The 16485-nt window shown below is 37.9% G+C and overlaps 1 protein-coding gene across 1 annotated transcript in view; it reads left to right on the forward strand.

Moving 5' to 3' along the window:
• Nucleotides 1-16485, forward strand: part of sff (sugar-free frosting) — a 32707-nt gene that overhangs the window by 5730 nt on the left and 10492 nt on the right. The window contains 16 exon segments of the mRNA XM_068285424.1: nucleotides 8566-9037; nucleotides 9181-9275; nucleotides 11183-11318; nucleotides 11321-11408; nucleotides 11523-11673; nucleotides 13485-13700; nucleotides 13925-14124; nucleotides 14227-14451; nucleotides 14518-15044; nucleotides 15153-15301; nucleotides 15303-15312; nucleotides 15385-15551; nucleotides 15768-15872; nucleotides 15938-16013; nucleotides 16102-16274; nucleotides 16338-16468. Of these exon segments, the coding sequence (XP_068141525.1) occupies nucleotides 8950-9037; nucleotides 9181-9275; nucleotides 11183-11318; nucleotides 11321-11408; nucleotides 11523-11673; nucleotides 13485-13700; nucleotides 13925-14124; nucleotides 14227-14451; nucleotides 14518-15044; nucleotides 15153-15301; nucleotides 15303-15312; nucleotides 15385-15551; nucleotides 15768-15872; nucleotides 15938-16013; nucleotides 16102-16274; nucleotides 16338-16468 (2537 nt within the window). The 5' untranslated portion in view covers nucleotides 8566-8949.

Raw genomic sequence — 16485 nt, forward strand, 5'->3', positions numbered from 1 at the left:
GTGACAGCCAGTGAAAAATTTTTATTTCAACGCCTTCAGGAATTTCGCAGTCATAAATTAAATTTGCTGCCTTTTTTTCTTGATGCTGATGTTGTCGGTTTGCATATTTCAGTTGATGTTCTCTGTCTGCGCTCTATCTGTCTCTCTCGGCAATATGCGAGAAAAATTGCAGTTATAATTGGCATAATAATTTGCCTCCCCCTGCATCATACTCCCCATCCAGGGACCGCCACAATTTCACTCACCACAAAAAAGTGCTAGGCAACTATACAAGTTTTAATAAATTTTATTTACACCGAGAGAAATAATGAATGAACAAAACAAACATAAGAATGGGAAAGAAACCCAAAAGGAAGGAACAGCCATCTGATTGGCCTTTATGAGGTCTACAATTCTTTTTAAGTCCTTGCCGAATTAGTCAATCAGCCTTGTTCAATGAGACAAATAAAACTTACTAAATTTAGGATCGGCTAAAATTTGTTCTGTTATTTTTTTATTTAATTCAACTTTAATTTGACAAAGGCTCAATGCTCATTTTGAGGAACTAAACCTAAATAAGCAAAATTTTTGAAACTATTACATCCCAGAATTAATAGTTTGTTGGACTATTAAGGAGCCAAATGCGAGCTCATGGGATTATTGTCCTTTAAACTAGGCTAACAAAACGCAAAGAATTGTTTCACTGATAGTCTTTACCCTATTATTTTGTATTAGATTATAACAACTTAACTATAACAATACCTCATATTCATATTCATAGTAAATCTGTAATAACTAATTTGCTTTTATCATTCATTGCTGCTAATATGTATTAAAGGCTTAACTTTGGGTCAATCCAAGATTTATTTCACTGGCTTTCAAATAGCAATAGTCAACAGGATATATTCGAAAATGTATATGTAAAGAAAAAAAAGGAAAGTACTCTCAGTATATTTTCCATTTGCAGGGCTCTTTGAAGCTGGCAAACCACAGGCAACCGAGCTTCTCGTCAGCAGCAGAGTGCATTTTGTTGCACTTGCTCTGTTTGTCCATAACATCATTAGTTTCTCTAATTGAAAAGTTTTGTCCACTGACGGTTGGCCAATTAAAACAAATTTAAAGTGCCAAAGGAGCAAAAAGAACAGACAGGAATAGGGATAGTAGTGAGCGGCAGTAGCAAAGAAATTGCATTAAAATTGTGCAAAAATAAATTACTTTTATAAAAGCCTTGAAAATACAATATTACAAAAACAGCAAAGCCTACACACACACACACACACACACATACAATAAACATGAACAGTGTGTCAAGGTGATAAAAAATTGGCTAGCCCAAGTTTTCGATATGACAGGGTAGAGTAGAATGGGATGTTAGGTGGATAAAGTGGATGCTTGGCAGCATCTATCAAAGGATATATATGAATTGTGGGGAATGTGGAATGTTGCATGCATAGTAAAAGCTGAAATTGAATTAAGTTCGGAGCTAAAACCGCAAAATGTACGCGATGCGGCCACATGTTCTCGCCTCTCATCATCCCTCTACCATCCATCAGCAGTTTTCAGCTGCCCCTCCCCCTTTGGCTTTGTTGCCTTTTACCTGCTGCCGTTGGTTGTCTCATCATCCTCAGCCTTAATTGAATTCACTGGAAGGGAAGACTGCTGCCAACTGCGGCGACCCCTCTGGGACTTTGGGCAAACAAATGCGGGAGACTTTGGCCATTTTCAGAATTTTTTTTACCTACAGGGAAGGGTGTATGTATGTGTGTATGTATAAAGGAACGGAAGGAGGAAATGGTAGAAAGCGAACAGCGGAATAACACACCTACGCATGAAATTGAGGATAAAAAAATATACACTACCCTCTGTTTGTAGTTTGTTCTGGCGTTGTCGCTGTTGTTGTTATTGTGCTTCTTTTTCAAACACTTTTTGCCACTGCTTTTGTTTATATTTTCATTTATGAAATGAATTTGAATTCTCTCAACCAGATAGAAGTTTGCATGGGATTGGCCAGGCTATTGTACTTTATCAAAAAGTCTTTTTTCCCCCAATTTGCGGAACATCAATTTGATATGCCGCTTCTTTTTCTCTGATGATGGTCTTTGCCGGATGGCCAAAATCAAAATCAATTTATTGATTTGCTTTATAGATTTAATTGAACAATCAGAGCCGGACATTGAATCCTTTGGTCACCTTTCTGTATGCTTCTTCGCTCCGCTTTAATTAAGCTTCACCACTGTCTGTTCTACTGTACGTTTTGTGCTAACTCGGCCAACTTGGATTGGATTGCGTTTCAATTGGCAATAAGAGGAAAATAATTGAATTTTATATTCGTGTAGACAACGAGTCTGCCAACCAGCCAGCCTCTAGGGCATGCCACGCCCGTTTATGTTTTCTATTTATCGCTTGCTCTTTCTATCCAATCTAATTGGCCATTTTAATCATTTCATCTGTATATATGTATATATATGTATATATTTTTTTTTTGGTTTTATTGCTATGGGCCTCGCCAAGTTGACTAAACAAACAACAACAAAAAGAGGGAAAACGAAAAAATAGTGTTTAGAGTGGATATAGTTGTTGTTGCATCAACATGTTGCCTGTGAAACGGAGCAGCTGCTGCAAGAATTTTGGCCATATCGAATCAAGTTAATTCTGTGCGGGTCTGCTCCTGCTGCTGTTGCTCGCTTGTTCGTTCACTCTGGCTTTTGCCTTGTTAGTTTTTGGTTGGCTTTAATCGAATTTTCTTTTTTCCCCACCAGCTGCGGGCTCCAAACAGGACTGGGCAGCCGTTGCCTTTGCTATGGCTCTGAGTGTATTTTTTTTTTTTTTTTTTTGCCATTTTCTGGTGTTTGGTTTAAGCGGTTTATTAGGCCCTTAGATTGTGAAATCAAAGCGTGCCCTCTTTTAACTTTGCTTGCATAATAAGTAAGGGCGAGAATTAGTTGGCCTGGGATTTGGTCTGGGTCTGGTTTCCTGTTTTTTTGTTTTTGTTTTTTTTTTTCTTTTTGAGTTTGTTAAGTTGAAATTTTGTTGGCTTACACTCTTCTAACTAGCATCTGCAAATTAATCAAAAGGAAAACATCCCCTAATAACTAATTAAAAATCATCCAGAAAGTTTGGTTTTGCGCCTCATTTACATATTTTACATATACATAATGTGGTGCACTTCAAAAAAAAAAAAAAAAAATGAAAAACAATTAACAAGACTCAAGCTTGGTGGGAAATTTCATGAAAAAACACTTGAAGGCATTCACAAGTCCTCATTAGCCATCGTTCGCACAATTAGGCTTGAGGGTGGGACAAAATCATTTTCCAAGACCGAAACCGAAGTGTGTTATCTAACCGAAAGAAGAAGGCGCATCAAAATGAGCAACAGTGACTTTGATTTTTCCTTCTCCGCACATGGAGTGTCACACACACACACAAAACGCAAAAATGTATGCTACACATATTTTATATACGAAAAAAAAGAGATGAACAAAAATTTACTGAACGAAGAATAAAAAACCAGAGAGAACGCCTAAGGACCTAAATTGGCTTGGGAAAAAAGTGAAGCAAAGTTTAACCAAGTGAGTTGAAGATAGAGAGAACGAGAAAGGCATAGAAAAGTGCGAGGGCAAGGACAAAAGGGGGAGGGCAGCAAAACTCAATTTCAAAAACGGGCAAGTCAATAAACGTTGGCAAGAAATGGGGGAATAAAAGGTTTTTGCTCTCACTCTCCCCTTGTTAGGTATGTCTCTGTTTCTCACACTCTGTGCGACCAACGTGGCGTATGAGTGTTTTCTTGTTGCTCTGCTTGTGGGTTGTATGTATGTTGTTGTTCTTATTCTTGTTGTTGCTGTTGTTGCCCCTGGTAGCCGGCTTTTTGCCAAGTGCAATCAATAAAATGCTTTTGAGTTGTGAAAATTGTGCGTAAGTGGCTTTTCATCAGAGCCTGGCAATAACCAGAAGAGATTGACAGTCACTAAGAGAGGGAGAGAAGGATATATCGTGTGTGTGCCAGAGAAAGAAAGCGAGAGAGGGAAACAGGGAGGAGAGAGATATGGGGCAGAAGGGAGAGGACAACAGCAAAAGGGCGGTTACTCAAAAAGCAGTTGAACACCAAGAGCAGCAAAAAACCAAAGCACAGTGGTACAAATTGCGAACTAAAAACGATTGGCATATGGGCAAATGAATGAACTAGTTTTTTAATTAACTGCTAACTACTGTGCAACTCAACTGAACTCTCCTTGTTGACTCTTGTTTAATCAGAATCAGACATTGTACCAACCAGACACCATCAGGCAAAACAGGAAAACATAACTGCAACAAGCAGCAGCACCACCACCACTATCGTCAGGATGAATGAGAGACAGCAAGGAAATAACGGTGAAGGAGTTGAAACTCAGCATTCCATCAGCAACAACTAATTGCAATTACCAAGGTGGAAAATGAAAATCAATATTTAACAAAACATTTTGTCATCTTGTCAACTTTGAGTAATATGTCAGTCGCTATTGACTTCCGCTTCAATTTCGAGTTCGTTGTTAAATATTTATAGCATACTTTTTGGAGACACTTTTGTGGGACGGACAATAAAGGGAATTATTAATAATGTCATAAGGGTAAAAGATAAAGAATTTCACCTACAAATTGCTAGAAATTCTCTTTTCAAAATGTTTTACTTACAGTAATCTAGTTATAATAATGATATACGATTCTTTAAGCTTAAATTTGAGATGAAAGCTCTTAAAAAAATTTTATTAGCATTTTTCGAATTCAATTTTGTATTTGTTAAAGCAAATAGTAACTCTTGACAATTGCTTATTAAGACAGTGTTTTGCATTTACGTATGTATGTAATATAAATGACATGGAATAAAGGTTTAGATCTTCAATTAAAGTGTAGCTTCTAGTTAGTGTTTAGCAAAAATCTTAGAAATGTAATCCTCATAATCTTACGAACACTAAAGAAAATGTGAAACTTTCATATTCCATATATAGCACATTTTGGATTAAAAAGAAAGAGGACACTTGCAATAAAAGTTCTTATAGCATTAAATCGATCCATCTTTTGTTTTCCACTATAATTTCCGATTGTTTTTATATGGCCCAAAGGCATTGTTTACAAATCGCTTAATTATTGTCGCTGGCCTTTTATAGGGAATGAATGGAGCATAAAAGCCAAGCTCATTCAAGGCCTACATCAACGAATTTCCTGCCATGCTTCATGCTGCCATTGCTCCTCCCAAACCCAAGACTCTTTCTTCTGCCCTTACCACAACTTGGCGACATATTTCTTTGCCTTTTTTTTTTGCTTGGAATTTTTTTTTTGTGCGTCGCTGCTTCACGACCCAAAAACATAAATTTCCATGGATGAAAATCAACGCCAAACTGCTCATGATTTTTATTGCACGCACACACATACACATATAGAGAAAGAGAGAGAGAGAGAGAGAGAGAGAGAGAGAGAGAGAGAAAGTGAGAGAGGGACATTCACATATACACATGTAGGGGCACCCTATGCTGAGGCACTTTTCTTACTTATTTTGTTGGCATATTTTTAGACATTTTTGCCGCAGCGTTAAGTGCAAGTAAAACGCCTTCTTTTTATTTTTTGGCATATGGAAGTGTGTATGTTGAGCACTTATGTAGTTTATTTCGCCCTTATTCTGTTGCAATGATTTTGAATAAGACACAGAAAAAAAAAAAAAAAAAATAGTCTTACACATTTCCAAAAACGCAAATTGTATAAATTTTTGACCCAAAATTATGGCAATTTCCTTCCATCATATCCATATCCCCATTGCCAACCCCCACCCTTCTCACCCTCCCTTATTTTAAACACTAAAAAATTCTTTCTTATTCTTGTCAGTTTTCAACTTTGAGAACATTTTTCAAATTAGGTTAACAGAGTAGAGCACAGACACACAGAAAGCGGGAGAGAGATAGAGAGAGTGAGGTAGGTGATATGGATGTAAAGCGGAAAGTTTTTCTTATTGTTTGACGCGGGGGATACTTGTTAGCATCCTTCCTTCCTTTTGAGCTTCCGCTCTGGCAGGCTTTCCTCATTCAGCTGCTGCTGCTGCTGCTGCTACTACTATGGCAGATGATGATGCTCTCTGGCCCTGGCCGTTTAATGTCGACGAGCAGCATTTATTTTTCAATTTGTGTGCGTGAGAGCCCCCTAACAACACCACACAACAACCCGCACCTACTTAAGCCCTCAGTCCTGGCATCGAGCCGTCCTTGGTACACCTGCGCAACCCCATCAAATTGTTTGGCATTTCAACGTCATCTCTCAGCCTCATCATCAGCGACAGAAGCGGCGCCTTTCTTGACTGCTTTCAATTACATTTACCCGGTCCATCGTACCAACCATCTTTGACCCCTCGCTCATCAGTGTGAAATGCCTTGGCTTTGTTCTTCAACATAGTTGGCCAAGTTTTTATGTTAGGTTTTTATGCCGCCACGCATCGTTGAGTTTTTAGAGCTCTCCTAATGAAATTTTAAATTGTCCTGCAAATCATCATTGCCTTATGAAAAGATTATATTTCAAGAAAACTCATATTTTATCATACTATGTATCTATATAAACTAAAAATTCCTCTAAATTCTGTTGTAAGTCAATTAAATCTTAGCCGATTTTATTCCTTCTGATTTTAAAGATGAAGCTAAATTCTTGTTTAGATGGACTTAACTTATTTTAATGAACCTCGGAGATGCAGATATACTACAAAAACTTACTAACGTTTTTCACCTTAAGGTCTCGAATGCCCAATAGAGATCCCTTTATAAAATTCAACATTTCGTAAGCGTTATACAAAGTTGCATCAACAAATGTCGTGTAATCAATAAGCGACTTGCTATTTATTGTGTTACATGTATTTTGTTTGTCTAATTTGTGGATAGTTGTGAAAAAACATAGTTTCGTTCACTTTATGGTAGGATGGAATACAAAAAGAAATCTTTTATGATACATTCGGTTGACTCTCATGCCAAAGATAATAATAAAATGAAGCAAGTAAGTCGACTCGTCGACTCGGGTATACCATACACCAGGTGAAACAAATTTTTTTAAATTTCGAAAACCAAATGTATGTCTATTAAATTGTTTTTACATGCTTCATACTATGTGCTATCTCGCTGACTCTACAAACACACGAGCACTCTAGCGCCGCCACTAGCCAACGGCCAATTCTGGCCTTGTGGACCGCTTAGTAAAATACGTTCATACTCATATTTTGCATGTTTCTAGTCCGATTTCAATAAAATTTGGTAGTTTTGTGGAAATAGATAAGATTAATTAGTCTGCCGAATTTGAATGCGATGGTCAAAAAACTACAGGAGGAAATCGGTTTTTTCTTAATTATGGAGGCGGAAGTGGGCGTGGCAAAATATGAAAATATATATACTCTGCGCGCATACCAAGCCAGTATACATACTAAATTTGGTGACTTTAGCTTTGTTTGTTTTTAATAAAATCAGTTTTGTTTGATTTGCGGGGGCGGAAGTGGGCGTGGCAAAATTTTTAAATAGCCAGTTTCTGCGCATCTATTAAACTAGTCTGCATACCAAATTTGATGTCGGTAGCTGTCATAGTTTTTAAGAAAATCAGTTTTATGTAAATTCCGGGGGCGGAAGGGGGCGTGGAAAAAAGTTTAAACAATTAGTTTCTGCGCGCCAACTAAACGAGTATATAAACCAAATTTGATGTCTCTAGCTGTTATACTTTTTAAGAAAAACAGTTTTATGTGATTCCCGGGGGCGTAAGGGGGCGTGGCCGAAATTCCAATTAACTCTGAACATGTGCATACTACACGAGTATACATACCAAATTTGGTGGCCCTAGCTCTTATAGTCTCCGAGATCTGCGTGTTCATACGGACGGACGGATGGACAGACGGACATGGCTAGATCGACTCGGCTATTCATCCTGATCAAGAATATATATACTTTATAGGGTCGGAGAAGCTTCCTTCTGCCTGTTACATACATTTTGGCGACTTTAATATACCATTTCACCCTATGGGTGTATGGTATAATTAGTCGGACTTAAATGTGAAAAATCAATTCGAAATCGATGTTGAATGACCGATGTTTAAATAATTGAAAAGCAATTACATTTAATATTGATTGGTTTTACACTTTAAATGCGAGTCGCATAAATAAAGTAAATTTTAGTTTGCTTTAGGCATTTTACGAACTATATAGACTAAGAACAACTACCAACTACCTTTTGCTATTAAGATACTTTGTCTGGGGGCTATAAATTTATTTTTCAATTGACCAAGAGTTCGTTTGTTCGTTAGTTAGTTGGTAAGGTGAAAGCCCCACAGCTGGAGGCGTTTCTAATTAGGACACCTGACTAACTAACAAGCATGTTGAAATACTAACACGCACATATACAAATACAGCTACACACACACACACATACATACAGCTGTGTAATATGGTTAGTTTCCATTTATTTCAATTAAAAATTCAGTTTCAGTTTGGTGGCAAATAAATATTCATGGCTAATTTTTCGCTCTCTCTTTCTCTCTCTCTCTCTCTCTCTCTCTCTCTTTGGCTGTTTGTCTCTTTTATACAATTTCCTATTTTGCAGTTTATAGAATATTCCAATGAAGTCATGTGAAAATCAGCTAACCAATACATTTATGGACAACAACTTAATTAAATGCTGCATCAGGTCGACGAATAAAATTCGTAGCAATTGCAATAAAACTTTCTTGTTTTGGGCTAAAACAAAAGTAATTAAACACATTCAGGCATCGCCAACAAAAGAACACGAAGAGAGGAAAAGTTTTATTTAACGCTATGCGACAGCAAGGAAGTTGCTAAGGAGTCCTGGAGTGGTGCGGAGACCTGGTGTGGAGGTGAGGAGACGAATCCTGTGCATGGCCAAAAGCCAGCTGACGCTGCCAGCCACAAACAGCTAACCAAGACCTAAGACGTGGAAGGAAGAAACAAGCATAAGGCAGGCCACAAAATGCAGAAGGAGAACAATGTTACGGCTGAGAATTGCCAATTTGTTGGTCCCTATCGCCTGGAAAAGACCCTGGGCAAGGGACAAACGGGTAAGATCACATAGGATATAATATGAAACTATTAAAACTCACTGACTGACTGACTGATTTGAACTCTTTGAAACTTTCGTTTCCAACAATTTCGTCTAATCATTTTCTGGTGTTGCGGTTTTGTTTTTGCTTTTAATTTCCAGGTCTCGTCAAATTGGGCGTACATTGTGTGATTGGCAAAAAGGTGGCCATTAAAATAATCAATCGCGAGAAACTCAGCGAATCGGTGCTAATGAAGGTAAGTTGACTTCACTATCAGCTCAATTCAGAACTCAAAACAAAGTACAAAAGAATCAAAGGTTATATATACTAAGTATATAATGTGGTCTAGAGTAGATATCTCTATCCTTTCTTACTGCGCGAAAGTTTAGCAGTTCTTCTTTTGCTTTTGTTTTGTTTTTGCCCCAATTTTATTGTTTTGTTTTGCTCTTGTTTGCCTTTTGTGGCGTACGAGTCATAAAAATTTGCGACAATAAAATTTCTTGTCTTGTTTTATTTCGCCTTGAAATTGTCCAATTGGTGCAGGATAGCGAGAAGGAGGTTAAAGACGTGGAAAATCGTCGGAGAAAAGTGTCAGTGCCGTTCGCTGGCATTCAAAGTTAAAGCTCTATGGATTTTCCATGGGGATTTTCTGTTGCTGGGTCAATTTTGGCATGTCTCTCATCTTTTTTTTCTTTCGTTTTTGTTGTCGTTAGGGCGAAAGGAAAATACGAGTGAATTATGTTTTTTTTTTTCTATTTTGCCCATTGGTTTATGTCTTTAGTGTGTCAAAGTCAAGAAAGATGATTAGTATTGAGACATGTCTGTTGTAAATTATAATACAAACACTGGGATGTTGTGTATATATTTGCATATATTATTTGCATTTAACTTGCTTGAACTTAACTTGACAAAGGTTCTCTAAAGAACATTCAATTTTTATCAACAAATTTCTTGAGATTTAAAAACAAGGCGAGAATATATAATTGTATCCATAATTATGTTTACATATATAAATTTCATGTCAAGGTCTTTAAAAACTTTAAATAATTCAATTTTCTTAAGATTTCACTGAAATACAATTTTCCTTTGATGAAAAAGTAAAGCGGTAAATAAACTTTTACAGAAATACAATAAAATTCGTTTGTTAGATAATTAAACTCGTTGTATTATACTTAAAAAATTGTGCTAAATCAACAAATAGGCCACTTTTTGTTCCGTACAATAAAAGATTTTCAAGTTATGATAACTACTCACATAAATCAATCATCACATCATAAATAATGTCGACTCTATAGGTCTAAAAATATTCTATAGGTATCTTGATAAATGCTCAAATATAGTTTGATTATTTGTGATGGCTTGTATAATTTGTCCAGACTCGATCTATTTGATTATGTAATACGCTCAAGGAATTCGAAATGAGATTCATGCCATTCATTTAATAAAACTTGAATTATATCCTAAACTATTTATCAGTTTGCTGTCATAATAGAGACCCCGAGCCACCTCTTCCTTTCCATTCAGCATTTATAGAAAATATCCCTCAACCCTGGGACAAAAAGAAAATTTGTGCATTTTTGTAGGGCATTGAAAGGACATGCGACAAATTAGTGCGTGCGACAACAAAGTAAATAAAAGGCAAACAACAAAAAGAATACTGGAGAGAAACAGAAAGAAACAGACAATAATCGGTGGTATGTGTGGGAGGCGTTTACACACACAAATGTACATATATTGTATAAACATGTATATGTATGTATCCTGCACACATCTATACTATATGGGACACAACACAGTAAATGCAAGGTGAATTCTTGTACAAAAATAGCTAATGCTAACGGCGATTGCGTGTCCAGCTGGTCTCGACACGCACAAGAAAGTGGACGCCAGTGGAAGGACAATGGCAGGACCCATTTACATTCAACGCAAGCATAATGACTTTGTATTGTTGTGCAGTTGTAAAAGTGGGCAAAAGATTATTATCATCTCTTGCCAGCCCCGCTCTACCCCTCTCCATTTCTTTCTCGCTCTCTGTTTCTGTCTCTGTGAACTTTGCATTTACATTGTCAATAAGCACAATAATTGTTATCCTTGTTCACGTAGATACGTGTATCCGGTTGCGCTTGGCTCTCATCTCCTTCAATATTCTTGTTACATTTCAAGGTTGAACGTGAAATTGCCATAATGAAACTAATCGATCATCCGCATGTCCTTGGCCTAAGTGATGTGTATGAGAATAAGAAATATTTATATTTAATATTGGAACATGTATCCGGCGGTGAGCTTTTTGATTATTTGGTGAAAAAGGACGCCTAACGCCAAAAGAGGCACGCAAATTCTTCAGACAAATCATATCGGCCCTCGATTTTTGCCACTCACATTCGATTTGGTAAGTGAGCAACAACAATAACAATAGTAACAACAGCAAGCTAAATATATATAAACGCTCTTAAAATGCAATCAATCTTTCTTTTCTTCAATTTTATGCTCTTTGGATATTCAGTCATCGGGACTTGAAGCCTGAAAATCTGCTGCTGGATGAAAAGAATAATATTAAGATAGCGGACTTTGGTATGGCCTCACTTCAGCCAGCTGGCAGCATGCTGGAAACCTCTTGCGGCTCACCACACTATGCGTGTCCCGAGGTTATAAGGGTAAGTCAGAAGAAGGACACAAATGGGCGAACGACCCCGAATGAGTTGGAAGATATAAGGAAATCTCAGTTGAAGAATGCTTATAGAATTGGTTGGAGTCATCCGTATCTGTGTATGCTTGCCTTGCTTTGCTTCAGCTTGGTTTGAGCAACGCATAAACGTCTATCAAAACGAACTTTTTAGCACATAGTCATACACTGAGAGAAATTCAACCATGAAAATAGAAAATAAGAAGTTGCATTTTAAGTAACTGACAACTATATATAGAATAATTCTAAACAGTATGACAAATAGTATTCTAAAAAAGTTGTTTTTCTTTTTTTGCATTTCTCTAAATGTATTCGTCTACGAGTTTGTCTCTCTGCAGTTTGGCTCTTGCAAATCGTTTCCCTTCTATGCAAATGCAAAATTCCTAGCAGTCATCTTTTCCAACTCCATACCCATTCCTATCTTTCACCATCTTCATCTTTGTCGCCATGTGCGCCATGTGCGCATCTGATTTTCTCCCCAAAAAAAAAGGATAAAAGTCTTTCAACCCAAAAGCCTGCAAGCTTCACTTCACTCACGCAAGAGCTGCTGCTCCTGATACTTGCTACTTTTTCCCTGCTCTGCGTGTAATAAATTCATAAGCGGAATTTAAACAAAAAACATAGAAAGAGGAAGATAGATAGATAGATATACATATATATTCATTCTAGTGCAGTTTTTTATCTTCCCTTACCAGTTTTGGCTATAAGTCTCTTGCTACGTGATATTTTCCCCCATTTGAAATTTTATAAATATTCAACAGTCAAAGCTCTGTCAGGGATTTCCGTCTGGTTATAATTGATGTCTAGCGAATCATTTTTCTTACCGCATTTGTACATATATCCAGTGTATATGCATTAACTATGCTTTCCATACTAGAGGGGTGCCAAACTCTTTGAAGAAGCCTAACAAAATACTCAATCACTTAAGTGGTCATTTATCAAATTGAAAGCAAGCACCAAGCACTAAAGTGTGGGGTGCAGCTTGGTTTAGGATTACTCAAAGGTAACCAAAATTCCTGTGGTCTGGACAAGTAATCGACTGTGAATTTAAACGCATACACCTATTAACGTTAAAGGTCAACCGAAACTTCGACATAAATATGATTGACGTGGATAAGTGTTGATTTATTTATTCCTAAAGTGTATCAACAAAAATATCCTAATAAATATTAAATGTGGCCATAAATTAAAGTGGAATTTCGCATTAATGTAGCTCTGAACTTTAACCCTTTGCAAAAATTCACTTGAATTTCAACTACAAACACAAATTGCATTCCATATTCCATGTTTGTGTATGTGTGTTAGCCACAATAATAATTATTGTACCTGCCATCTGAGTGGGCAACACAAACTGCAACCTGAAAGTCATTGTGCCATTTACCTGCCAAGTCAATAACCGTCCACTCCAGAGCTCTTGGCATTTGATGGACAACAAAACAATGGACAACTACGACGACGACGACGACAACGACGACAGCGACGACGATGGTTACTACGACCACGACGGTGATGTCAATAATCAACGAGTTGAATGGACTAACTGACAAGAAATGTTTTTTCAATAAATTACAAAACATTTGCTTTAAGGTTGCCCAATTAAAGTTAAAATTGTATGATTCTTCCAACCGAATATCCCTATAAACACACAAACAGATACATACAGACATACTTGCTCGATTTATTTCTATTTATAAATAAAATCTCAAAGATAACTTTATTCTTTGATTTGCCTTCCATTTTGTTTTTGTGTGGTTTTGATTTTCCTTTTCATTTTCATTGTAGGGTGAGAAGTACGATGGCCGCAAGGCGGATGTCTGGTCATGTGGTGTCATTTTGTATGCCCTGCTGGTTGGAGCATTGCCCTTCGATGATGATAACTTGCGACAATTGTTGGAGAAAGTCAAACGGGGCGTCTTTCACATACCGCATTTTGTGCCGCCCGATTGCCAGAGTTTATTACGTGGCATGATTGAAGTGAATCCGGATAGGCGTCTAACGGTGAGTCATCCCCAAAGGGCAAAGGGAATGAGCTTGAAAATGCAACCCCCTTTTTTGGAAAACGAGAGGAAAAACCATTTGTTGGTTTTTATTTATTTTCTTTTTGGGTCAGAGTCGTTGGGTCTACGTTTTTTTCTTGATAGCTTTACGTTTTCCTTTTATTTATACTTACACATGTGTTTGTGTGTGTCTTTGGTCTCTGGCCTTTAATTTTTCCGGCTTAGCTTGCTGAAATAAATCGTCATCCCTGGGTCACAGCTGGTGGCAAAGGTGAACTGGAACTGGAGTTACCAATGATGGAGGTGGTCCAAACACATGTTATACCTACATCAACAGCTGTTGATCCAGATGTATTGAATGCCATTTGCTCGCTTGGTTGTTTCAAAGAGAAGGACAAACTCATCCAGGAGTTATTGAGTGCCAGGTAAGAGATGTCAATCTCAATGGATTCAACTGAACTAAACGGGATTGAGTTAAGGCAACCTCAGCAATTAATCTAAATCGTTTCATTATTTATATCTAACAGCCATAATACAGAAAAGGTAATATATTTCCTTTTGCTGGAGCGGAAACGTCGACGTCCTGCCCTTGAAGACGATGATGAAATTGCCCAAAAGTCGCGCAGTGAATTGGACGCTGTAGATCCACCGCGTAAACGTTTGGACACTTGTCGTATAAATGGTACCAATGCTCCTAGCTATGGACAGATCTCCGAGGGTTCACCCTTAACACCGCGTAGACAGGCCTTCAAGTGAGTAGTTATAATACGAAGCTTTACCAGTTTGAAAATCGTTAATTCTTCCTTTTTATCTTGCAGTTTCCGGTCGTATAGCAGCACACGAAACCATCAGCGAAGGTCACCAACGACAGTATCCTCATCAGTGCGAAGTTCTTCATATCACAGTCCGACACGTTGCAATTCCCCTATGAGCTCGGCTCAACAGCAGGCCAATGCCATATCGCGTCCATCATCGCCAGCGGCGGGCACTCGACACTCTCAGTATGGGGACCGTGAACGCTCCAGTTCGGTTGTGCATCACTCATCAGTTAGCCGCACGCCATCCCATAGTTCCCAAAAGAGCATCGAAGGTGATGTGGTTGTGGTGCGAGAGGGTTCTCGCCTCGAACGCCGTGATTCGGCCCGACAAGAGCGAACTGGAGGAACCGGTGGTGGTAGCTCGCGTGGCGATAATGTCGGGGTCCCACCTGGCAGTCCTGGCGGTAATTCTGGCGGCAGTGGTTCACAGCAAGCAACCTCATCACCATCATCTGTGGTGCATCATCGTGCCAATTCAGGTCCGACAATTGCCATTAGCATGTTCCACGATCCAGAGTCGAATAGTGGTGTGTGCATGCAACGTAGACCCATTGTGGTAGCCCACTCCTTTCGCAATGCAAACCAATTCTAATTCATTGTTTCTTTTTCTTCTTTCATTTACTTTGTACAAACAGTTGTGAATCCCAATGGCTCGCCACTGATGAATAACAGCAGTCCCGGCATACCGGGCTCACCGTGCAATAATCCCGGTGGACAACTCTGGAAAACGCGACTGACAAATATTAAAAATAGTTTCCTGGGCAGTCCGCGTTTCCATCGGAGAAAAAATGCAGGGTACAGATAGATTTGTTTTATAGATTTTCCATCTATACATATTAATATTTTGATATTTTATATCATCATTAGTATCTGCCGATGAAGTTCATTTGACTCCCGAATCGTCACCGGAACTAACAAAACGCTCCTGGTTTGGTAATCTAATTACCACAGAGAAGGATGAAACTTTTACCATTTTGGTTAAGGGTAAACCCATAGCCACAGTTAAGGCGCATTTGATTCATGCATTTCTATCGGTAAGTTATTCTGTTTGGGTTAATTTTTCAAGAGATAATTCTGGGACATTTTGAAATATAATATCTTAAGTTAAAGCTTAGACCAAATACAATTCGGATTTTATCTATCTGTAGAATTTCCTACACAACAAACAAAAGAAACAGTTAAAAAAAACATCGGACTAAACTATTTAAGCTAATTAACATCGTTATATATCTTCTTTGGTCTTTTTTAAGATGGCTGAACTATCGCATAGCGTTGTCTCACCCACCTCATTTCGGGTGGAATACAAACGAAATGGCAATGGACCTGTTATGTTTCAACGTCATGTTAAATTTCAGGTAAGTACTTTACTCGCTTGTATACGAAATATATCACAAATCAAACTCATTTTCATTTTGTTTAGGTGGATATCAGTGCCATTTGTAAACAAGGTGATATAGCCGATATGTTGTTTGCTTTAACATTTACACTACTATCTGGTAAGAAAAAAATATGACAAAAAAAAAACCTAGTTTTCCTTAAAGTGTCATTTTCTTTGTAACTTACATGACTTCCCTTGTTTTACAGGAAATATTCGTCGTTTTCGTCGCATTTGTGAGCACATACAATCGCAAGTTTGTTCAAAGCGTTTTCCTGGTCCCAGTAGTCCGCCAACTGTGACCAGTGTCACTCAGGCTGTATCAGAGAGTTCGTCATGCGGTTCAGTGTCCAGCGAACGTTTGTCCTATAAAAGACAAGTGGTATGTGTATTATTGAAATATTTTCACAGCTTGAATTGTATTTGACACACTTTTGTCATTTAGATTGAAAATGATATAGAGAATGATTCAATATTCTCATACAAATCGGGTAATGGTCGCCGTGCCTCTACTACAAATAATAATAATGCCAATCCGGTGGATATACCAGGCAGTCCTATAGCTGTGCGATCAAAGTAAGTCGTGTTAATTA

The sequence above is a fragment of the Drosophila tropicalis genome, unplaced genomic scaffold (assembly GCF_018151085.1).
Source record: "Drosophila tropicalis isolate 14030-0801.00 unplaced genomic scaffold, ASM1815108v1 contig_1109, whole genome shotgun sequence".
Classification (NCBI taxonomy): domain Eukaryota; kingdom Metazoa; phylum Arthropoda; class Insecta; order Diptera; family Drosophilidae; genus Drosophila; species Drosophila tropicalis.